The sequence below is a fragment of the Balaenoptera acutorostrata genome, chromosome X, assembly GCF_949987535.1.
Source record: "Balaenoptera acutorostrata chromosome X, mBalAcu1.1, whole genome shotgun sequence".
Taxonomy (NCBI): domain Eukaryota; kingdom Metazoa; phylum Chordata; class Mammalia; order Artiodactyla; family Balaenopteridae; genus Balaenoptera; species Balaenoptera acutorostrata.
In genome coordinates, this window is record NC_080085.1 from 94,066,158 (window position 1) to 94,092,034 (window position 25,877).

The window sequence follows — 25,877 nt, forward strand, 5'->3', positions numbered from 1 at the left end:
CCTTTTAAATTTTTAGCCAGGCTCTTGTTTGCCCCAAATTGAAATCACAGCCTTAGGCAGCTGTGATATTATCAGAAGATTGCTATGGTTTTCTTTGGTATGCCTGGGGGAAAGGACTTTTTACATAGAGCTGAGCTCTGAGTCAAATCAAATATAACAACACCCTAGGAATGGAGATTTTCAGGTAGCTGCTAGTTTGGTGAAAATATTGACTGTGTTCTGGGGATGGGGCTTTTAATGAAGCTCCAAAAGATCCATTGGCTGTGATAATGCTGACTTTCATGGCTACCATACCTCTGAGCTTGGAAGGGAGGGAGGATGGGAATAACCTCAAGTTAAAACTTCACAGACTGGTGTTCTTACTGAGGTTCATTAGTTTTTTTTGAATCGATACTTTTCAGTTCATTCTGTGCCTTTGGTTAATTTCCAATGTTCTGACCTGTTTTTTTGTTTTTGTTTTTTTAATGTTTTGCCTGTATTTTACTGCCCAAGTAGGGGAATTCATTCACTAAGGTCCTGAGCTTGATGTTCTGGACATTAGTTTGTTGACACCTCTAATTTTGGTGGACAAACAATGTTCTTCTGAGACATTGCTTTAATATTTATTATGTATATAAATCGTGGTTTGTAAATGACAGATAAAACATTAGCACTTTTTCTTTTTGCAGAAACTTTTAGGCATACATTTGGGACAATTATATTCTTTCTTTTTCAGGTTCCTATTAGTTCTGAGTCTGTAGACCCATCTGATGATATTGAGGTACAATCTTTGATATGTCAGAAAGAATGCAGCAAAACTGTGAACACTGAAGCCTTAATGACAGTATTTCACCCTCAGGATTTGGAGACTCTTAATTCCAAAACGGTAGGAAAACAAAATATTTAAATCTATAGATTGAAACAGTTGATCAAAAATAAAAATCTTAGATCAGACTGAAAACTCTTCTTTTTGAGCTTGAAAAGGTTTTCTAGCAGGTACTACTGTGTGACATGTTTGGTTCCATTACAAAATAGGACTGTTATCAAGAATTAAGATGAAAGTTGAACCTTGGGTTTTATTTGCATAGATTTCTAACAGTCAATCCTAATTGGGGTGATTGGTGAGAATGATGGTTCAAAGCTTTACCTCCTAGGTGTCATGGTTTTCCCATTTTAATATGAGTTTAGCTAAGAACTAAAATAGTAAATTAAACCTGTTATGCTCACATGGATTTTAAAGATTTTTGTGATGACAGTGGTCCAGTGTTTAGCCTATCTGTGAATACTGATTTTGACTTTCTATGTTCTTGTTTTCCATAGGTATTGTTTCATGGTGAAGAGAGTTATCGAGTTATTTGAAACTTAATTTCAAATTAAGTTAATTTCTCACCATGTTTAGTTGTTTTGATTTTTTTGTTATAGTTGAAAGAAAAGATGAAGGAACAGTCCTGGAACATCCTTTTTACAGAATGTGGGCGTGGTGTTAGCATGTTTCGGACCAAAAAGACTCAAGATCTGGTTGTAAGAGGGATTCCAGAGACCTTAAGAGGAGAGCTCTGGATGCTTTTTTCAGGTATTACATTTATTCACTTTATTCATTTAACAGACATTAACTATGCCCCTTCTAGGAGTTATGTACTAAGCTAAATAAAAATAATTACAAAGATGGCTAGGACTAAGTCTTATCATGAGTTCAGACTAGTCACAGAGAGTACGGTAGTTATGTGTACTTACCTATATATCCATACATCCATTGTCTGAGCAGATTAGTTTATTAGGCAATAGCTAACTGCAAGGGACGGGGTGGGAATCTCTAGTGTCAGAAGAAATTTAAGGGGAAAAGACAGTTCATGAAAATGTTATTCTTTTGGATAAGATTGCTGTCCTGATGTTATAGATTCTAGTGTGAAGCTTTTCCTTTTATTTGTTTGTACTCAGATAACACTTGAGCATAAAGCTTAATTTAAAAGTAATCCAGTTCTTCATGTATATAGGCAAGTAGTAGCTTTGTTATGTTCCTCTTCTTTTGTATGTTAATGTGACCATCTGTACAGGTGCTGTTAACGACATGGCTGCTAATCCTGGCTATTATGCTGAAGTGGTTGAGCAGTCTTTAGGGACCTGCAACTTGGCTACTGAAGAAATTGAACGTGATTTGCGTCGCTCCCTGCCTGAGCATCCAGCCTTTCAGAGTGACACTGGCATATCTGCTCTGAGGCGGGTACTCACTGCTTATGCATTCAGGAATCCCAAAATTGGATACTGCCAGGTATGATTTCATTATGAGCTCAACTGTTATTGTGTTCCAAATGATAAAATCACATCAAATCCAACTCTACTAATAAGGACAGAGATTGGGCTGAGATTGATAGTGGATATTATTAATGTAAGAATGATAGTGGGAATACTTAGAATTGATATTCCATTAATTCATTTTTCTTTTATATTTAACAAATATTTACTGAACTCCTGCTCTGTGAAAGATACTGTGCTAGGTGCTCAAGACTATATAAAGCTGAATCAGATAAGAATCCTGCCCTTAAAAGTATATGGACTGGTAGGTATTAAAACATATTCAAGGACTTCCCTGGTGGTGCAGTAGTTGGGAATCCGCCTGCTAGTGCAGGGGACACTGGTTCAATCCCTGGTCTGGGAAGATCCCACATGCCACGGAGCAACTAAGCCTGTGTGCCACAACTACTGAGCCTGCACTCTAGAGCCCATGAGCCACAACTACTGAGGCCGCGAGCCACAACTACTGAAACCTGTGCACCCTAGAGCCCACACGCCACAACTGCTGAGCCCACACACCACAACTACTGAAGCCCACGCACCTAGAGCCCATACTCTGCAACAAGAGAAGCCACTGCAGTGAGAAGCGCGCGCACCTCAACGAAGAGTAGCCCCCGCTTGCTGCAACTAGAGAAAGCCCATGTGCAGCAACAAAGACCCAACGCAGCCAAAAATAAATAAAAAATTTAAAAACAAAAACAAACAAAAAAGCATATTCATTGGCAAAAGAAAAACAAATGAGTCAATTTATTAGAGAAATATTGTCTCGCCAGGATTTATAATAGGGATAAGTTGGAGGAACAGAGAAGGCTGCATGGAAGAAGTGGCATTTGTAGGTCTTGAAATTGGTGAATTTTAGATGTATGGAGATGGAATGAAATACCATTGTAGGTGAAGGGATCAGTGTAACCAAACACAGAGGTAAATGTGGAATATATGTAGGACCATGTTCTGTTTAGTAGAATTGTAGAGTGAATGAAGTGAAGTAATTGAGGGAAAAAATCAATAAGGTAGATTGGGATAGGTCAGGAGTTTGAATGTTACTTTGTAGGCAGTGGGGGAATCACTGAAAAAAATCCTTTAGGAGGACACTAAAGGGTATGCTAGACTGCTAACACAAATAATCTCAAACACAATAGAAGTTTACTTAAAGGAATAAACAGAGGAGAGCAAATATTCAAGTCAGTAGGTAGCTCTCCTCCATGTGATTATTCAGGGGTTTAGGCTGACAACAGGCTCTGTCATCTTCAAAACATGGCTTCCAAGGTGCTCTTTCATTGCCATTACTACTCACAGGAAGAGGGGAGAGACCATGGAGAAACAATTATGGGAAATTTTATTGGCCAGGCCTGGAAGTTGCATACATCACTTCACCCACATTTTATTGGAGGATCTTGGTCTCATGGCCACACCTATTCATAAAGAAGTCTGCAAAATGTAGCGCAGTTGAGCACACGTACATCCAGATACTATGGAAGAAGGGGAGATTGAGTTAGGGTGGATAGCTAGCACTCTCAGCCACACATTCATTTATGATGGGGTTGAGTACCCATAATGATTACATATCAGTCCGACCTATCCATTGAAACTTATCAATAGAGAGGTATTTTTGAAAAGCAATTTAAGTGAGTGGATCATCTGAATGACAAGTATTTAGCATGTTTTAGGATCTCTGAAAGGTAATAAAGAAGCATAATGCTTCTTTTCTCAAAGAGCTTACACTCAGAGAGCCTGTAATGTTATCTATATGTGGTAGTTTAAAGGCAGCTTCAAAGTAGGCAATACTTGATTTTTGACTTCTAAAAAATGAAAGCAAAATTAGAAACATGGAGGGCCAGAGGAAAGTTATTCAGAGTTAGGTAACACTATAAGCAATACCATTCAGGTGAAAATAAGCCTGCCATGGAGATCAGACTGGCTAGGTTTGTGCTGGAATCAAGAAGTAAATAAGTTTGTGTGAGGCAAGATCATGGTGAATCTTTCAAGCTTGGGAGAAGTTTGAATTTAATATGATAAGCAGGTTTTATTGCTTTTGATCAAAAACTCAGGTGAGCCTTACTGACTCATGGCTGACTGACTGGCTTTGTTTATCTTTTCTTCCTTCTTCCATCCTTCCCTCCCTTCCTTCCATCTATCTGATCTATCTTCTTCCTTCTTTTCTTCCTTTCCTTTTTTCATTCCTTTTTCCTTTCATCTATCTAGAGATAGAATTCACATACCAGAAACTTCACCCATTAGTGTTTTTTAGTATATTCACAAAGCCATGCAACCATCATCACAGTCTTAACTCCATAACACTTTCATCACCCCAGAAAGAAGCCCCACATCCATTAGTAGTTACTCCCCATTTTTCCCTACTCCCAACCCTAGGCAATCACTAATCTACTTTTCTGTTTCTATGGATTTGCCTATTACGGATATTTTATCTAAATGGAGTGATACAATATGTGGTCTTTTGTGTCTGCCTTATTTCATTTAGCATATTGTTTTCAAGGTTCATCCATGTTGTAGCATGTATTAGTACAGTACTTCATTCCTTGCTATGGCTGAATAATAGTCCATGGTATGGATATACAACATTTTGTTCAACAATTGGTAGGCATTTTGGGTTGTTTCCACATTTTTGCTATTGTGAATAATGTTGCCATGGATATTCGTATACAACTTTTTGTGTGGATGTGGTTTTTGATTCTTTTGGGTATTTAGCTAGAAGTGGAATTGCTGAGTTATGTGGTAACTTTATGTAACTTTAACATTTTGGGGCAATGCCAAACTATTTTAAAAAGAGACCATACCATTTTACATTCCCACCAGCAATGTGTGTGATGGTTCCAATTTCTCCGCATCCTCGGTGACACTTGTTATTATCTCTCTTTTTGATTATAGCCATCCTAGTGAATGTGAAGTGGTATCTCATTGTGGTTTTGATTTGCATTTCCCTAACATGCTTATTGGCCATTTGTATATCTTCTTAGGAGAAATGTCTATTCAAATCCTTTGCCCATTTTTAAAACTGGATTATTTATCTTGTTACTGTTGAGTTGTAATGGTTCTTTATATATTTTGGATACTAATCCTTTATCAGATATAGTATTTGTAAAATTTTTCTCCTGTTCTGTGGATTGTTTTTTTCACTTTCTTGATGGTGTTCTTTGAAGCACAAAAGTTTTAATATTTGTTTTTGTATGTTTTTCGTTTGTTGTGTGTGCTTTTGATGTCATATCTAAGAAGCCATTGCCTAATCCAAGGTCAAGAAGATTTAGTCCTATGTTTTCTTCTAAGGGTTTTATAGTTTTAATGCTTAAATTTAGGTTTCTGGACCATTTTGTCTTAGTTTTTGTGTGTGGTGTATGGAAAAGCTTCAGCTTCATTCTTTTACTTGTGGATAGCCAGTTGTCCCAGTGCCATTTGTTGAAAAAAAGCAGTCTTTGACTCATTGAATTGCCTTGGCACCCTTGCTGAAAATCACTTCACTATAAATGTTAGGGTTTATTTCTTGACTCACAATTCTATTCTATTGACTTATGTTTCTGTTCTTATGCCAGTATCACACTGTCTTTTTTACTACAGCTGTGTAGTAAGTTTTGAAATTGGGAACTGTGAGTCCTTTAACTGTTTTTTTTTCCAAATTTTTTTGGCTTTTTAGGTCTCTTGCATTTCCATATGAATTTTAGGATCTGTTTGTCAATTTCTGGATAAAGAAGAAAAATCCAACTGGAATTTTCTTAGTCATTGCATTGAATCTGTAGATCAACTTGGGGGATATTGTATATTAACAATATTAAGTCTTCTAATCCATGAACACAGGATGTTTTTCTTCTTCATTTATTTAATTCTTTTAAAATTTCATTCAAGGTTGTTTCGTAGTTTCCTATGTGCAAGACTTTACTTCCTTTGTTAATTTTATTTCTAAGTTTTTTATTCTTTTTGACATTACAGTAAATGGAATTGTTTTCTTGATTTTATTTTTGGATTGCTCAATGCCAGTATATAGAAATACAATTGACTTTTGTATATATTAATCTTGTATCCTGCAATCTTGCTAAGCTTATTAGTTCTAGTAGATTTTTTTTTGTGGATTCCTTATTTAGAATTTTCTATATACAAGATCATGGAATCTGAATAGTGATATTTTTTACTTCTTCCATTCCAACCTGGATGCCTTTTTTTCCTTTTTCTTGCCTGATTGACCTGGCTATAACCTTCAGTACAGTGTTGAAGAGAAGTGGTGAGAATGCATATTCTTGTCTTGTTATTTACCTTAAGGGGAAGCAATCAGTCTTTCATCATTAAGTGTGAGGTTAACTGTGGGCGTTTTATAGATTCTTTTTATCATGTTGAGGAAGTTCCCTTATATTGCTAGTTTGTTGAGTGTTTTTATCGTGAAAGGGTGGTGGATTTTGTTAAGTAATTTTTCTGTGTCTATCGAGATAATCATGTGATTTTTTTCCTTTATTTTAGTAATATCATTGTTGACCTGAAACAAATAGACCACCAGATATTTCTTCAGCAAAGATGGATTTATTCAGGATGAGCAGAGAATTGCAATTTGGGGTCTACAACCATGGCGAGCCATGGGCAAGTCCCCCAATGGCAAGGGGAGGAGAACACTTTTATAGAGAAGAAAAGGAATTTGGAAGGGCTATAGTAAACTAAGAGTCCATGGCTTTTCATTGGCCTTGCCAGGAAAGAAGAGTCTTTTTTCTGCCTGTTGGTCTCTGCTGTAGTTGCAGGGCACGAGAGCGCCCCCTTCTGGTCTCCCAACTCTTTAATTGAGGTTTCTGTTTGTTAATTTTTTACATTGTGTATTACTTTTGCTGACTTTTTTTTTTAGTTTATTAAAAGTGCATATTTATTGTAATAAATTTAGAACATAAAAATTACATAAAAGAAAGAAAAATCATCTATAATCCCACTACCCAGAAATAACCACCACTAACATTTTTCAGTATTTCCTCTTAGTCTTTCCATGTAATTAAGTGTTCTTCTTAAAAAGAACATAGTTCTTTTCCTAAATTTCTCTATGGCACTCTGTTATACATCATAGTATATTTCATCAATGGCTTGTTTGGAGACATTAAAATTGTATTCTTGTGAATTCCCTGGTGGTCCAGTGGTCAGGACTCTGCACTTTCACTGCTGAGGGCCTGGGTTCAATCCCTGGTCGGAGAGCTAAGATCCCACAAGCCACATGTTGTGGCCAAAAAAAAAAAAATTGTATTCTTTATTTTTGTTTTATTTTGTCTCATTTTGTTTTGTATAACTACTCTTAACAAAACATCCTTGTGACTAAATCTTTACATACCTCCTTGTATTTTCCTTAGGACAGTTTCTTGCAAGAATAATTGCTTTGTCCAAAAAAAATATCTTTCTTAGGCCTCTCATTAACATTAAAAAAATTGTGATAAAATATACATATTTTAATCATTTTATAAGTAAAAATGCAGTGGCATTAAGTACATTTACAACACTGTGTAGCTATCACCACTGCCTATTTCCAGAACTTTTTTATCATCTCAAGCAAAAACTCTCTACCCATAAAGCAATAACTCCCCATTCCACTTCTCCCAGCCCCTGTTAATCTCTACTCTACCTATTATCTCTATGAATTTGCCTATTATAGGTACCTAATTTAAGTGGAATCATAATATTTGTCCTTTTTGTGTCTGGCTTTTTTTTTTAACATCTTTATTGGAGTATAGTTGCTTTACAATGTTGTGTTAGTTTCTGCCGTATAACAAAGTGAATCAGCTGTATGTACACATATATCCCCATATCCCCTCCCTCTTGCGTCTCTATCCCACCCCTCTAGGTGGTCACAAAGCACCGAGCTGATCTCCCTGTGCTATGCAGCTGCTTCCCACTAGCTATCTATTTTACATTTGGTAGTGTATATATGTAATGCTACTCTCTCACTTCGTCCCAGCTTGCCCTTCCCCCTCACCGTGTCCTCAAGTCTATTCTCTAAATCTGCGTCTTTATTCCTGTCCTGCCCCTAGGTTCATGAGAACTGTTTCTTTTTATTTTTGTTTTTTTAGATTCCATATATATGTGTTAGCATACTGTATTTGTTTTTCTCTTTCTGACTTACTTCACTCTGTATGACAGACTCTAGGTCCATCCACGTCACTACAAATAACTCAATTTTGTTTCTTTTTATGGCTGAGTAATATTCCCTTGTATATATGTGCCACATCTTCTTTATCCATTCATCTGTCAATGGGCACTTAAGTTGCTTCCATGTCCTGGCTATTGTAAATAGTGCTGAAGTGAACATTGTGGTACATGACTCTTTGTGAATTATGATCTTCTCAGGGTATATGCCCAGTAGTGAGATAGCTGGGTCGTATGGTAGTTCTATTTTTAGTTTTTTAAGGAACCTCCATACTGTTCTCCATAGTGGCTGTATCAATTTACATTCCCACCAACAGTGCGAGAGGGTTCCCTTTTTTCCAAACCCTCCCTAGCATTTATTGTTTGTAGATTTTTTTGATGATGGCCACTCTGACTGGTGTGAGGTGATACCTCACTGTAGGTTTGATTTGCATTTCTCTAATGATTAGTGATGTTGAGCATCCTTTCATCTGTTTGTTGGCAATCTGTGTATATTCTTTGGAGAAATGTCTATTTAGGTCTTCTGCCCATTATTGGATTGGGTTGTTTGTTTTTTTGATATTGAGCTGCATGAGCTGCTTGTATATTTTGGAGATTAATCCTTCTCAGTTGCTTTGTTTGCAAATATTTTCTCCCATTCTGAGGGTTGTCTTTTCATCTTGTTTATGGTTTCCTTTGCTGTGCAAAAGCTTTTAAGTTTCATTAGGTACCATTTTTTTTTTTTTTATTTCTCTAGGAGGTGGGTCAAAAAGGATCTTGCTGTGATTTATGTCATAGAATGTTCTGCCTATGTTTTCCTCTAAGTTTTATAGTGTCTGGCCTTACATTTAGGTCTTTAATCTATTTTGAGTTTATTTTTTTGTGTGTGTATGGTGTTATGGAGTGTTCTAATTTCATTCTTTTATATGTAGCTGTCCAGTTTTCCCAGCACCACTTATTGAAGAGGCTGTCTTTTCTCCATTGTACATTCTTGTCTCCTTTATCAAAGATAAGGTGACCATATGTGTGGGGGTTTATCTCTGTTCTTTCTATCCTGTTCCATTGATATATATTTCTGTTTTTGTGCCAGTGCCATACTGTCTTGATTACTGTAGCTTTGTACTATAGTCTGAAGTCAAGGAGCCTGATTCCTCCAGCTCCGTTTTTCGTTCTCAAGATTGTTTTGGCTATTTGGGGTCTTTTGTGTTTCCATACAAATTGTGAAATGGTTTTTCTAGTTCTGTGAAAAGTGCCATTGGTAGTTTGATAGGGATTGCACTGAATCTGTAGATTGCTTTGGGTAGTACAGTCATTTTCACCATATTGATTATTCCAGTCCAAGAATATGGTATATCTCTCCATCTGTTTGTATCATCTTTAATTTCTTTCATTAGTGTCTTATAGTTTTCTGCATACAGGTCTTTTGTCTCCTTAGGTAGGTTTATTCCTAGGTATTTTATTCTTTTTGTTGCAATGGTGAATGGGAGTGTTTCCTTAATTTCTCTTTCTGGTCTTTCCTTGTTAGTGTATAGGAATGCAAGAGATTTCTGTGCATAAATTTTGTATCCTGCAACTTTACCAAATTCATTGATTAGCTCTAGTAGTTTTCTGGTGGCATCTTTAGGATTCTCTATGTGTAGTATCATGTCATCTGCAAACAGTGACAGTTTTACTTCTTTTCCGATTTGGATTCCTTTTATTTATTTTTCTTCTCTGATTGCTGTGGCTAAAACTTCCAAAACTATGTTGATAATAGTGGTGAGAGTGGGCAGCCTTGTCTTTTTCCTGATCTTAGTGGAAATGGTTTCACTTTTTCACCATTGAGAATGATGTTGGCTGTGGGTTTGTCATATATGGCCTTTATTTTGTTGAGGTAAGTTCCCTCTGTGCCTACTTTCTGGAGGGTTTTTATCATAAATGGGTGTTGAATTTTGTTGAAAGCTTTCTCTGCATCTATTGAGATGATCATATAGTTTTTCGTCTTCAATTTGTTAATATGGTGTATCACATTGATTGATTTGCATATATTGAAGGATCCTTGCATTCCTGGGATAAACCCCACTTGATCATGGTGTATGATCCTTTTAGTGTGCTGTTGGATTCTGTTTACTAGTATTTTGTTGAGGATTTTTGCATCTATATTCATCAGTGATATTGGCCTGTAGTTTTCCTTTTTCGTGACATCTTTGTCTGGTTTTGGTGTCAGGGTGATAGTGACCTCATAGAATGAGTTTGGGAGTGTTCCTCCCTCTGCTATATTTTGGAAGAGTTGGAGGAGGATAGGTGTTAGCTCTTCTGTAAATGTTTGATAGAATTCGCCTGTGAATCCATCTGGTCCTGGGCTTTTGTTTGTTGGAAGATTTTTTTTAATTAATTAATTTTTTTTTTTGGCTGCATTGGGTCTTCGTTGCTGTGTGCGGGCTTTCTCTAGTTGCAGCGAGTGGGGGCTACTCTTAGTTGCGGTGCGCGGGCTTCTCATTGCGGTGGCTTCTCTTGTTGCCAAGCACGGGCTCTAGGCACGCAGGCTCAGTAGTTGTGGCGCACGGGCTTAGTTGCTTCGTGGCATGTGGGATCTTCCTGGACGAGGGCTCGAACCTGTGTCCCCTGCATTGGCAGGCGGATTCTTAACCACTGCACCACCAGGGAAGTCCTGTTGGAAGATTTTTAATCACAGTTTCAATTTCAGTGCTTGTGATTGGTCTGTTTATATTTTCTGTTTCTTCCTGGTTCAGTCTCAGAAGGTTGTGCTTTTCGAAGAATTTGTCCATTTCTTCCAGGTTGTCCATTTTATTGGCATATAGTTGCTTGTAGTAATCTCTCATGATCTTTTGTATTTCTGCAGGGTCAGTTGTTACTTCTCCTTTTTCATTTCTATTTCTGTTGATTTGAATCCTTTCCCTTTTTTCTTGATGAGTCTGGCTAATGGTTTATCAATTTTGTTTATCTTCTCAAAGAACCAGCTTTTAGTTTTATTGATCTTTGCTATTGTGCCCTTCATTTCTTTTTCATTTATTTCTGATCTGATTTTTATGATTTCTTTCCTTCTGCTAACTTTGGGGTTTTTTTGTTCTTCTTACTCTAATTGAGATTTTTCTTGTTTCTTGACGTAGGACTGTATTGCTATAAACTTCCCTCTTAGAACTGCTTTTGCTGCATTCCATAGGTTTTCGGTCATCATGTTTTCATCGTCATTTGTTCTTAGGTAGTTTTTGATTTCCTCTTTGATTTCTTCAGTGATCTCTTGGTTATTTAGTAGTGTATTGTTTAGCTTCCATGTGTTTGTATTTTTTACAGTTTTTTCCCCGTAATTTATATCTAGTCTCATCGCGTTGTGGTCGGAAAATATACTTGATACGATTTCAACTTTCTTAAATTTACCAAGGCTTGATTTGTGACCCAAGATATGACCTATCCTGGAGAATGTTCCATGAGCACTTGAGAAGAAAGTGTATTCTGTTGTTTTTGGATGGAATGTCCTATAAATATCAATTAAGTCCATCTTGTTTAATGTATCATTTAAAGCTTGTGTTTATTTATTTTCATTTTGGATGATCTGTCTATTGGTGAAAGTGGGGTGTTGAAGTCCCCTACTATTACTGTGTTACTGTCAATTTCCCCTTTTATGGCTGTTAGCATTTGCCTTATGTATTGAGGTGCTCCTATGTTGGATGCATAGATATTTACAATTGTTCTACCTTCTTCTTGGATTGATCCCTTGATCATTATGTAGTATCCTTCTTTGTCTCTTATAATAGTCTTTATTTTAAAGTCTATTTTGTCTGATATGAGAATTGCTACTCCAGCTTTCTTTTGATTTCCATTTGCATGGAATATCTTTTTCCATCCCCTAACTTTCAGTCTGTATGTGTCCCTAGGTCTGAAGTGGGTCTCTTGTAGACAGCATATGTATGGGTCTTGTTTTTGTATCCTTTCAGCCAGTCTGTGTCTTTTGGTTGGAGCATTTAATCCATTTACATTTAAGGTAATTATCGATATGTATGTTTCTGTTACCATTTTCTTAATTGTTTTGGGTTTGTTATTGTAGGTCTTTTCCTTCTCTTGTGTTTTCTGCCTAGAGAAGTTCCTTTTGCATTTGTTGTAAAGTTGGTTTGGTGGTGCTGAATTCTCTTAGCTTTTGCTTGTCTGTGCACTTAGTATGATTTAGGGAGCCTTCCTCCTAATGGGTGGGGTTGTGTTCCTGTCTTGCTGGTTGTTTGGCATGGGGTGTCCAGCACTAGAGCTTGCCACCCATTGGGTGGAGCTGGGTCTAAGCATTGAGACAGAGATCTCTGGGAGAGCTCTCGCCAATTGATGTTAGGTGTGTCCAGGAGGTCTCTGGTGGTCTGATGTCCTGAACTCGGCTCTCCCACCTCAGGGGCTCAGGCCTGTCAGCCGGCCGGAGCACCAAGACCCTGTCAGCCACATGGCTCAGAAGAGAAGGGAGAAAAAAAAGAAAGAGCAGTAAAATAAAGTAAAATAAAGTTATTAAAATAAAAAATCTTTAAAAATATTATTAAAATTAAAAATTTTTTTAAAGTAATAAAAAAAGAGAAGAGAGCAACCAAACCAATAAACAAATCCACCAATGATAACAAGCACTAAAAACTATACTAAGATAAACATAAAAATCAAACTAGTCAGTCATGTACAGCAAACCCCAAGTCTACAGTTGCTCCCAAAGTCCACCACCTCAATTTTGTGATGATTCCTTGTCTATTCAGGTATTCCACAGATGCAGGGTACATCAAGTTGATTGTGGAGATTTAATCCGCTGCTCCTGAGGCTGCTGGGAGAGATCTCCCTTTCTCTTCTTTGTTCGCACAGCTCCTGGGGTTCAGCTTTGGATTTGGCCCCACCTCTGCATGTAGGTCACCTGAGGGCATCTGTTCTTCGCCCAGACAGGACGGGGTTAAAGGAGCAGCTGATGCAGGGGCTCTGGCTCACTCAGGCTGGGGGGAGGGGTACGGAATGCAGGGCAAGCGTGCGGCGGCAGAGGCCGGTGTGTGTTCTCCCAGGGAAGTTGTCCCTGGATCACGGGACCGTGGCAGTGGCAGGCTGCACAGGCTCCCAGGAGGGCAGGTGTGGATAGTGACCTGTGCTCGCACACAAGCTTCTTGGTGGCTGCAGCAGCAGCCTTAGCATTTCATGCCCGTCTCTGGTGTCCACGCTGATAGCCGTGGCTCACGCCTGTCTCTGAAGCTCATTTAGGTGGTGCTCTGAATCTCCTCTTGCGCACTCCGAAACAATGGTCTCTTGCCTGTTCAGCAGCTCCAGACTTTTTCCCGGACTCCCTCCCGGCTAGCCGTGGCGCACTAGCCCCCTTCAGGCTGTGTTCACGCAGCCAACCCCAGTCCTCTCCCTGGGATCTGACCTCCGAAGCCCGAGCCTCAGCTCCCAGCCCCCACCTGCCCCGGTGGGTGAGCAGACAAGCCTCTCAGGCTGGTGAGTGCTGGTCAGCACCGGTCCTCTGTGCAGGAATCTCTCCACTTTGCCCTCTGCTCCCCTGTTGCTGCACTCTCCTCCGTGGCTCCGAAGCTTCCCCCCTGCCACCCACCCTGTTTCCACCAGTGAAGGGGCTTCCTAGTGTGTGGAAACTTTTCCTCCTTCACAGCTCCCTCCCAGAGGTGCAGGTTCCATCCCTGTTCTTTTGTCTCTGTTTTTTCTTTTTTCTTTTGCCCTACCCAGGTTCGTGGGGAGTTTCTTGCCTTTTGGGAAGTCTGAGGTCTTCTGCCAGCATTCAGTAGGTGTTCTGTAGGAGTTGTTCCACATGTAGATGTATTTTTGATGTATTTGTAGGGAGGAAGGTGATTTCCACGTCTTACTCCTCCGCCATCTTGAAGATCCTCCCCTTGTTGACTTTCATGTTTTACCACTCTTGTATCCCTGGGATAAATCTTACTGGGTCATGATGTGTAATCCTTTTTATATGTTATTGGGTTCAGTTTTCTAGTATTTTGTTAGGGATTTTTGCATTTATATTCATAAAATGTATTGATAATCGTTTTCTTGTGATGTCTTTGTCTGGTTTTAGTGTCAGGATGTCAAAGAATGAGCTAGGTAGTGTTTCTTCCACGCCTATGTTTTGAAGAGTTAATGAAGGATTGGTGTTAATTCTTTAAATTGTGGTAGAATTGGCCAGTGAAGCCATCTGTTTCTAGAGTTTTCTTTGCAGAAAGTTTTTTCATTATTAATTCAGTCTCTTTACTTATAATAAGTATGTTCAGATTTTTCTGTTTCTTCTTGAGTTGGTCTTGGTGGTTTTTCTAGGAAATTGTCCATTTTATCTAGGTTGTCTAATTTGTTAGCATACAGTCGTTCATTGTATTCCCTTATGATCCTTTTTATTTTTGTTAAGGTTGGTAGTAATGTTCTCTATTTCCTGATTTTAATTTGAGTCTCTCTCTCTTTCTCTCTCTCTCTGTCTCTCTGTATCTTTCTGTTTTTTGTCTTTTTGGTTAGACTACCTACAGATATTTCAGGTTTTTTAATCTTTTCAAAGAACCAACTTTTGATTTTGTTGAGTTTTCCATATTTTTTTCTATTCTCTGTCACTTCCTGTTTGTGCAGAGCCTCAAGATTAGCCAGAGGTAAGAGCTTAGGGCTTTTTCTGTTCTTTCATGAGCATGCATACAGCTCTGGGCAGGCATGAAGCCATATCATGCACTTTGCCTTCTAGATTCCCAGGAATAAGTTAGAGCGTTCCAACGCCCCTTTTGGATATCCCATTCCCCAGCTTTTCATTTTAACCCTTTATTAGCCTATTGTTTGGCCCAGTTGTTATCCACTGCCTCAGGCAGCCGCATGTTCAACAACTGCTTCTGATTTTTTCAAGGAACATTTTTTCAAGGAAAGGCTGTTTGCCTTGGGTGAGCTCTGTGTCAGGTCAAATAAAGACAGCCTTATGAGTGCGGTTTTCCAAGGAATGACCAGACGGGTCAAATAATGACAGTTCTCTGGGAATGGGACTTTGAAGGCGCTCCAGCCCCGTTCTGTTCCCTCCCATGGCTGCTAGGTCCTGCTTTTCACCATGATTGCTGAATGTTGGTTTTTCAGGCTTCTGTAAAGCTGTGGAGGAATGGGATTTGGATGGTTTAAAATGCCACAGAGCTCACTGTTTTTACTGAGATTCAACCATTTTATTAAGTAAAGGCTTCCTGAATTGCTGTAAGCTTTTGGTGCATTTTCAGAGTTCTGAAAATTTGATTTTGATGATTTTTGCTAGTGTTCTTGTTGCTTTTATAGAGGAAAGCATTTTCGGAGAGCCTTACTCTGCCATTTTCACTGATGCTCCTCCCATTATGGCTTCTTGAACAGGAAAATGATGGAGTAAAAACTGAACTTGAAGTCAAATATTGTACCAGATCTGACAAAGGATTGACATACTTAATATACAAACCTATAAGAAAAGTGTTGAATTATAAAAATGAGCAATGGACATGAAAAGATGAATCACAGAAAAAAATACAGATTGATAATAAAGTTTAAAAAAGGAAGTTCAATATCAAAGAAACTCAAATTCAAACCATGAGATACCATTTTCACTATCAAATCAGCAAAGACAATTTTAATTATTACAATTCTTAGTATTGGCAAAGGAGCAGTGAAGTAAACATTCAAATGCTATAGGTCAGAAATACAAATTGGTACAGTCTTTCTGGAGTACAATTTGGCAGTAATATCAAGTCGTTTAAAAATAATATTCAGGGGAACCTCTTAGTTGTGCACAGAGAAAGAATGATTTAAAAATGGGTGATGTTGACATGCCACGGAGCAGCTGGGCCCGTGAGCCACAACTGCTGAGCCTGCGCGTCTGGAGCCTGTGCTCCGCAACAAGAGAGGCCGCGATGGTGAGAGGCCCACGCATCGCGATGAGGAGTGGCCCCCGCTTGCCGCAGCTGGAGGAAGCCCTCACACAGAAACGAAGATCCAACACAGCCAAAAATAAATAAATTAAAAATGGGTGATGTTGACAAGGGCAAGATTTTTGTTCAGAAGTGTGCCCAGTGCCATACTGTGGAACAGGGAGGCAAGCACAAGACTGGGCCAAATCTCCATGGTCTGTTTGGGTGAAAGACAGGTCAGACTTTCAGATTCTCTTACACAGATGCCAACAAGAACAAAGGCATCACCTGGGGAGAGGAGATGCTGATGGAGTATTTGGGGAATCCCAAGAAGTACATCCCTGGAACAAAAATGATCTTCACTGGGTTTAAGAAGAAGGGAGAAAGGGCAGACTTGATAGCTTATCTCAAAAAAGCTACTAATGAGTAATAGTTGACCACTGCCATATTTATTATGAAACAAATGTCTCATGATTTTTTATGTGTACCATATTTAAATTGATCTCATACACTGCAATTCAGATCATGAATCGCTGAGGTAATATTTCTGTCCTGATTTAAATAAGATTGGTTTGTGGCTAAGTGAATATGGTCAGCTTGGACTTCCCTGGAGGCACAGTGGTTAAGAATCTGCCTGCCAATGCAGGGGACACGGGTTCGAGCCCTGATCCGGGAAGATCCCACATGCCATGGAGCAACTAAGCCCGTGCGCTGCAACTACTGAGCCTGCGCTCTAGAGCCCGTGAGCCACAACTACTGAGCCCATGCACCACAACTGCTGAAGCCCGCACACCTAGAGCCCATGCTCCGCAGCAAGAGAAGCCACCACAATGAGAAGCCTCCGCACCGTAACGAAGAGTAGCCCTCGCTCGCCGCAACCGGAGGAAGCCTGCACGCAGCAACAAAGACCCAACACAGCCAAAAATAAATAAATAAATAAAATTTAAAAAATAAATAAATAAATTGCTGTTTAAAACAAATATATATATATATATATATATATATATATATATATATATATACACACACACACGTACCTTAATGGCATGTTGATTACTTAAAAAAAAAGAATATGGTCAGCTTTTTGAATTTTGATAGTAATTCTGGTTCAACAAGTACTATCACTCTTTTCCCCTTCTAAAGAGATGATTAAACTTGAATAAGAAATGTTAAACTTTTCAGGGGTATGGTGAATGCCTTCTCAAACCCTATAGGAGATTGGTTTTATATTTAGATTTCTATAACTGGTTATATTAATATATTTAAATATTGAGAAGATCTCTTCACTGTCTCATAGAACAGCAAGATTCACCTGTGTTTCAAGTTGTGTTCATTCGCCTGTTAAGGCAAGAGCTGAAGATACACTGGCAATGTCTACTTTCTCTTTTTGGTCTTAACTATGTCAATTTAATTAAAATTCTCTATCTATCTAAAATATTGCCTTTTACTTAATGAAAGGCATTTTAGTGTGGTTTATGTATAGTATCAGATAAAGAATATTTAGTCCTAATTACACACACACACACAAATAATATTCATTGACCAAATAATTTAATTTCTATGTATCTTTACTGAGAAAATAGTAAACCACTTGGATGAAGATTTATATACAGAGATATTCACTGCAGTGTTATATATAATAGTGAAGAGTTGAAATCAACCTAAATGTTCAATAATAGTAGAATAGCTAAATAATTTATAGTATATTCACCTTAATAGATTTTTTACAGTCATTAAAAATACTGTTTTAGAAGACTTATTTAATGGCATTGAAAATGTATAATATAATGTTAAGTGAAAAATCAAACTTTAATATACAGTTTGGTCTAAATTTTAGAAGGGGAAAAAGGAAGGAAATACAAACACAAAAAAGTACATCAGCTTGTTAACGGTGGTGATCTCTGGGTAGGTAGGGTACAGGAGATTTAATTTTCTTCACACCTTTCCATTCTTCCCAGATTCTATACATTAAGGGTTTATTATCTTTATAATAAGGGCTATGGCCAAATGTTATATTAAAGTAGTGATCTGACATTTGTATGGAAGATAGATTAGAAGAAGGAGAAAGTTAGGGTGGTAGTGGGAATGGAGAGGATAAATAAAATCTAAAAGACATTTTAGGAATTCCCTGGCAGTCCAGTGGTTAGGGCTCTGCACTCCCACTGCAGGGAGCACAGGTTCAATCCCTGGTCGGGGAACTAAGATCCTGCATGCTGCGTGGTGCAGCCAAATAAATAAATAAATAAAAATAAAAATAAAAGACATTTTATAAGAAGAAACTCTAGGATGTGAAGACAAATTGGATGTGGCAGATAAAGCGTTTCTAGCGTGATCAAAATTAAGGTAGCAAAGAAGAGAATCCTATTTAATAGAGGAAAGAAGATTTAGTTTCAGACACAATTGAGGATGATTGACATCTAAGGGATGTTCTCCTGTAGGTAGTTGAAAATACAGATGAAGTTTGTTTCTCCAATGTTAGTATGTCCTTCAAAGTATGTAGTGTTTTTTTTAAGACTTGTGATAATTAATATTTTTTACTCCTTGAAATTAGTCTAAATTTAGAGAGGTTTTACTTATTGTGTGCTATGTCCATGATACTACTGCTTCATTTTCCTTGAATGTACCGTGTAAAATAACTGATTAGCAAACGTTAGTCTGACTTCACCTTGTGTTGCTTTGGACTGGCTCAGAGTTCTCATGTTTCCATTATGATTACTCTCATAGTTGTTGTTATTGCTGAAAATTACTATGTTTGAAGAAGAAATGTAATTATTACCCCAACAATATTTATTTTTTATTTTTCTATGAATTTTAGGCAATGAACATTTTGACTTCAGTGTTGCTTCTGTATGCAAAAGAGGAAGAAGCTTTTTGGCTTCTGGTTGCTGTATGTGAACGAATGTTACCTGATTATTTTAATCGTCGAATCATTGGTAAAAAACAAAACACATATACATATACGAACACATATTTCTTTTCTAAACAATTTATAGGCCTCTTGTCTATCCAGTTACCTATCAAATGGAAGAACTGATCAATTAAGTTGCAAAATACACAAAATGCAAGCAATATCAAAATGTCACATTCACTGACATGCTCAAGAGAAGAGCTTTTTGCACTGAACGTGATTGGAAAAACGTATTATTTAATACGTTGCTTTTTAAAAATAAAGTGCCTGGTCTGTTTCCTTATGAAATAGAAGTTTTAAGTTTACTATCTCTGTATTGCTAAAACAGTGGTGATCTGAAGCATCTGGAGCTACTGGAAAAATTTTAATAGTTTCTTGATGAGAGAGAGATTTTAATCAGCTTAAAATCTCCACTTTTATATGAATTGTAAAGATATATGCAAGCTTTGAAAGAAGGATCAAGTTCTTAGTTTGTTAATTATATAATATTTTCTTCAGTCATCAAATATTTATAGATCCATTATCCCCTACCTTAAAACCATAGGTGGTCTCCTTTGTACCCTCATAAGCCTTCTGTGTCATGGCTAGGTCGTTGATTGTATTGTCTTGTGTTATAGTTATTTGTCTATTTATCGCAAGTTCTATTAGAGATTAAACACTTTGAAGATGAGACCATTTAATTAATTGGTGTATCTCTTATAGTACCTATTACAGGTTTCTGCACATAATAAAGATTCCATAAATAACGGTTCAAATGAATATGAATTGAGTTTCTCAAGTGCTTCTTGATACATGATACTGCTAGCAGATAAAGAGATGCGTGAAATATAGAAAAGGCACTGAAGAAGTTCATAATTTAAGGAAGAGAAATGAGATATCAGCCTACTAATAGAAGTGGGAAGGTATTGGAAACAAGTCCTTTTGAAAGGTGTTCATTTTAAAATTTCTTTTTATGTTCTCCAGGTGCCTTGGTGGATCAGGCAGTCTTTGAAGAACTTATCAGAGATCACCTTCCCCAGCTGACTGAACATATGACTGATATGACATTCTTTTCCTCAGTTTCTCTCTCATGGTTCCTCACACTTTTTATTAGTGTGCTACCTATTGAAAGTGCAGTGAATGTGGTGGACTGTTTCTTCTATGATGGAATAAAGGCCATTTTACAACTGGGATTGGCAATACTTGACTATAATTTAGACAAACTTCTGGAATGTAAAGATGATGCTGAAGCCGTGACAGCTTTAAACAGGTACTGTGAGAATCATAACATTTAAATCTGGAGAGCCCCTTAGAGCTTATGTTGTTCAAACCCCTTATTTTATAGATGAGGAAACTGAGCCCTAGAAACTTTAAATAATTTGCCCAAAGTCACAAAGCTGGTTGAATGAAAACGCTAGGCCTAAAGTCCACTCCTCTGTTTCTAAATAGAATATAACAAAAGTAAGTCAGTCACTTTGAAGTAAACCACTAGGTTATATATACATTTACACTAACATCTAATATGGTTGATTCAGTATGCTGGGACTTTGTCATAGTCCCAGTTCGAGCTATAAAGTGTGTAAGAGTAATTTGAGGGGGGGAAAGGTGGTTGATAATATTAAATATCCAGTGGGGGGAAATTGTTCTGGTTTTCAAGTGTTTTCAAGTGGTTTCAATCAGGTAAGCTGAGCTTTATTTTTCTGTTGCCTTTTCTGTGAATTCTATTTTGTATTGAAACACATGTGTGGGGGGTGTGTGTGTGTGTGTATACACTGTATATGTTAAATGAATGAATATATGAATATTTGGGTAACTTGTAATGGTGCATCAAATCCCATTTATGTACAGAATAAAGTATAAACACCTCACTCTGGTATTTAGAACTCTCAATGTTAAGGCCTCAATGTATCTTTCTTAAATTATTTCTCCTCACGTGCCTCTACATACCCTATATTCCACCCTTACTGGGCCATGTGGTATTTTCTGAGAACTCTGAGCCTATCTGCTTCCCCATGCTCTCCTCCCCACCTCTGAAGTCATTTCATCACCATCCCATTTCCCAGTCCCATGTCCTCCTAATTCCCAACCATCTTCAAATTCTACTCCCTCATAAGACTGTCTCTTGTCCTCTTGGTAGAAATTAATCTCGAACTAGGGAGAAATGAGCTGTCATTTTCTCTGCATTTTACTTCTACTGATTCTTGTATTACTGTCACTTTTGGATAGGTTCTTTGACAATGTCACTAATAAGGATAGCCCGTTGCCTTCAAGTGTGCAGCAGGGTTCAAATGTAAGTGATGAAAAAAGCAGTCATATTAGAGTGGATATTACAGATTTGATTAGAGAGTCAAATGAGGTAAGTTTTTCTTATACCATAAATATAATTACATAGCATATTTAAAATTATAGATACTATAGTTATATCTCTAGTGGTATATTAAGAGTAAGATAATAATACAAGTAAAGATGTAGTAATGTAAAATCTGACTTCACTTTAAAAATGAGTTCTATGAACTGTTCCTACTTTATATAGCCTCCTCTGTTTCAGTTTGCTTTTCATTAAATGAAACTATTCACATAGTTTTACAAATAATGACCACTTTTAAATATCTATCACTGCATAAAAAGCTGAAGAATATTCTCTTCTTAGAGACTAAGAATTTTACCAGTGTTCTTGTACTTAGTCTAGACCCATAGTAGATGGAATCCTCTCCTGTGAATATACAGAAAAACTGAAACGTGGGAGGTGAAAATTTGCATAATCACTGAACAAGTTGGGAAAATAGCTAGGAATAAAACCAAGGCCTCTGAGAATAGAATCTGATGAAATTCAATTGTAAGAGAAGTGGATATTTATTATGAATGAGTATCCACTGAAATCATATTTCTTGCAGAAATATGGGAATATTCGCTGTGAAGATATATACAGCATGCGCTGTCGAAATAGGTTGTATGTGATACAGACCCTAGAGGAAACGACAAAGCAGAATGTGGTGAGTATCCACCCAAGGAGGGAAAACCAATTGGAGTAACATTTTTTTCCTGAACTTCATTTAAAAAATTATCATTTCATGTGAAGAAAATAAAATAACTATACATTTGAGCTAGATTCTTGCCACAGCTTAGCTTACTGTAAATTTTTTGAGAGGAAATAAGTTATTTTTTTCTGGTTGAAACATATTGGTTTCTCCAACATGTTTTGTGTTATGTGACCTTTAATATTGAATGCTATGATGTAGGCATTTAAGCATAACATATTTGTGATGTGCTTCATCAATAAGAACAGCTGACCTACATAGTAGTCTAGGCTGCTAATATGTATTATTATCCTTGGATACCAAAGATAAAGTGAAAAAGGAATAAACAGTGTGTTTAAAGTACTCCTTTTTAGTATTTGGATGACTACATTAGAAGCTGTTAATATTGGTTGCTTCTGGTGAGTGGGATTAATAGATTTCTGGTTGGAAGAGAGAGTATTTTACTTTGCTGTATGAATCCTTCTGTGCTGTTTGAGCTTTTATCATGAGCATGTATTGTTTTTGTAAACCTACTTGCTTAAAGGTTAAGTCCTCAGAGATACAAATCTGGGAAATTTAACATTTCTGAATACGTGCTCATTGTGAATAATTCAAACATTATAGAAATGTAAAAAAGTAGAAGTTTCCTACCCCAGGAGTAACCAACATTAAAATGATTTGGGGGCTTCCCTGGTGGCGCAGTGGTTGAGAATCTGCCTGCCAATGCAGGGGACATGGGTTCCAGCCCTGGTCTGGGAAGATCCCACATGCCGTGGAGCAACTAGGCCTGTGAGCCACAACTACTAAGCCTGCACGTCTGGAGCCTGTGCTCCGCAACGGGAGAGGCCGTGATAGTGAGAGGCCCGCGCACCGCAGTGAAGAGTGGCCCCCACTTGCTGCAACTAGAGAAAGCCCTCGCACAGAAACGAAGACCCAACACAGGCATAAATAAATAAATAAATAAATTAATTAATTAAAAAAAATGATTTGACATGTATCCTTCCAGATCTTTTTTCTAAATATCTATAGACATAAATGTCGGGGGGAGGGGGACAATATAGCTTTTCAAATGAGATCATACCGGTTACTTTGTTCTGCAACTTTTTTCACTCAGAACTATATCATGGTCATTACATATCATTGCATACCTCGCTTTTCTTAATACACTGAATAGTATACCACAGTATGGGTATGCTATACTTTACATAACCATTCCTTGTTGATATGCATTTAGTAGGTCTCCCTCTCTCTCTCTCTTTCATTTTAATGTTTTTTCACTTTTACAAGTAATACCTTATCTAAACAGCATGAGTTTGAACTGCACAGGTTCACCTACATGTGGATTTTTTTCAATAAACATGTACTACAGTACTACAAGATCCATGGTTGGTTGAATCTGCAGATGTGGAACCATGGATATGAAGGGCCAGCTGTAAAGTATATGCAGATTTTTGACTGTGTGGAAGGTCAGCGCCCTTAACCCCCGTGTTGTTCAAGGGTCAACTGTATATCTAATCTTATACATTTGTAAGAGTATTTCTATAAGGTGGATTCCTGGAAGTGGCAACTGGGTCAAGGGGTGTGCCCATTTAAAAATTGACAGGTCCTGCTAAATTATCCTCTAAAAGATTTGTATCAAATTATAATCCCACCAACAGTGTGTAAGAATGCCTTTTTCCCCACACTCCCACTAGCGTCACATTTTTTTTTTTTTTTTTTTTTTTTTAATGAGGATCTTGAATCAGATGCGTATGTTTGATTGATTGATTGATTGATTGATTTTGGCTGTGTTGGGTCTTCGTTTCTGTGCGAGGGCTTTCTCCAGTTGTGGCAAGCGGGGACCACTCTTCATCGCGATGCGCGGGCCTCTCTCGTTGCGGAGCACAGGCTCCAGACGCGCAGGCTCAGCAGTTGTGGCTCACGGGCCCAGCCGCTCTGCGGCATGTGGGATCTTCCCAGGCCAGGGCTCGAACCCGTGTCCCCTGCATTAGCAGGCAGATTCTCAACCACTGCGCCACCAGGGAAGCCCCCACATTTTAAAAATATTAGTGGTATTAATTCTTTGTCAGTTATATTTGTGGCTAATATTTCCCCCAATCTTGTTGTTTCTTTAATTTTTATGATGTATTTCAGAGTATACAACTTTCAAAATTTTATGTAGTCAAATCTCTTTTTTCTTACATATTGTGTGGGTTTCATGTCAAACTTAGCAAGGCCTTCCCCATATAAAATTATATAATTTATAAACATACTTTCTCATATTGGCTTATAGTACTGGTATTGCTTTGTTTTTTGTTTTTGTTTTTTTAATTAATTTATTTACTTAGTTTTGGCTGCGTTGGATGTTTGTTGCTGCACGCGGGCTTTCTCTAGTTGCTTCGAGCAGGGGCTACTCTTTGTTGTGATGCGCAGGCTTCTCACTGCAGTGGCTTCTCTTGTTGCAGAGCACAGGCTCTAGGCGCATGGGCTTCAGTAGTTGTGGCTCACAGGCTTTAGGGCGCAGGCTCAGTAGTTGTGGCGCATGGGCTTAGTTGCTCTGCAGCATGTGGGATCTTTCCAGACCAGGGCTCGAACCCGTGTCCCCTGCCTTAGCAGGCAGATTCTTAACCACTGCGCCACCAGGGAAGCCCCACACTGTTTTAATTATTGTGGCTTTATAGTCCATTTTGAAATCTGGTAAGGCTTTTAAAATTCCTTTTTAATATCCATTTTAATGATGTCTTTTAAAATGTCCTTTAGTAAGCATTTATTGTTTTCATCATATAGATCTTACACATTTCTTGTTGGGTTTGTCTACTCCTATATATTTTATGGTTTTGTTACTAATATGAATGAGATCTTTTTTCCTTTATATTTTCTAATTTGTTTATTATAGTATATGTAAAAGCTATTGATTTGCACATGTTGCTTTTTTAAGTAGCTGTGTTACTGACTCTCATTAATACTAATTTTTTTCAGTTGAATTTCTGAATAGACAAGCATATCATTTCTAGTCTTAGAGTTTTGGCCCTTCCTAATATATATACCTCTTTTCAGTTTTTTTGTGTTATTGTAGTGGGTAGGACCTCCAGAGAAGTATTAAATAATAGCAGTGGAAGCAGTCTTCCTTGTCTCATTCTGGAATTTAATAGAAATGCCTCTAGTATTTTATTGTTAAGTATGATATTTGCTGTTGATTTTTGAAGGATGCCTTTCATCAAATTAAGGAGTTTCATTCAGTTTCTAGGTTAAGGGATTTGGGACATTTAAAAAATCTATATTGAATGCTAACTTTGATCAAATAACTTTTCAGTATCTTGAGGTTATATTTATTAATGTAGTAAAGTACATTAAAGAATTCCTAATATTAGACTTCTGTGGATTCTTGAAATGAGTCCTATTTGTTCGTGTTGTATTATTCTTTTAATATTCTGCTTTGATAATTTTCCTAAATAGTTTAGCCTGGTTCTTGATATCTGTGTTAAAGTGACATTGGCTTACAGTGTGTCTGTGCTAACTTTAGTTTTCATATTAGAATTGTGCTCATGTCATAGAATGGATTTTGGAACAAATCATATTTTTCTATGCTCTGGGATAGATTACGTTTTTTGGCACAGAGAGGGAATGTACATCTCCCAGTGCCTTTGAAGTGTTTAATGACAACCCCATGTGGTGACTTGACAGATTGCTTATATAGCAAGACAGGAATATATGGAAAAAACCATAGAATATTGTTGCTTATATTTATAGACATTCAGTGGCTGTCCTTTGGCAGTTATCTCTGGATTT

At 37.6% G+C, this 25,877-nt stretch overlaps 1 protein-coding gene and 1 pseudogene across 8 annotated transcripts in view; both read left to right on the forward strand.

Moving 5' to 3' along the window:
• The window catches only part of TBC1D8B (TBC1 domain family member 8B), a 74,599-nt gene that overhangs the window by 36,635 nt on the left and 12,087 nt on the right, over positions 1 to 25,877 (forward strand). For 7 of the 8 annotated variants that reach the window (XM_057538188.1, XM_057538183.1, XM_057538185.1 and 4 more), the window contains 7 exons: positions 716 to 865; positions 1,402 to 1,552; positions 2,034 to 2,248; positions 19,021 to 19,138; positions 20,077 to 20,362; positions 21,319 to 21,448; positions 21,987 to 22,085. In XM_057538188.1, the coding sequence (XP_057394171.1) occupies positions 716 to 865; positions 1,402 to 1,552; positions 2,034 to 2,248; positions 19,021 to 19,138; positions 20,077 to 20,362; positions 21,319 to 21,448; positions 21,987 to 22,085 (1,149 nt within the window). Of the gene's footprint in view, positions 1 to 715; positions 866 to 1,401; positions 1,553 to 2,033; positions 2,249 to 19,020; positions 19,139 to 20,076; positions 20,363 to 21,318; positions 21,449 to 21,986; positions 22,086 to 22,838; positions 23,309 to 25,877 lie in introns of those variants that run through there. The other variant, XM_057538190.1, reaches the window with a different exon arrangement.
• LOC103018849 (cytochrome c-like) lies at positions 15,980 to 16,697 on the forward strand (annotated as a pseudogene).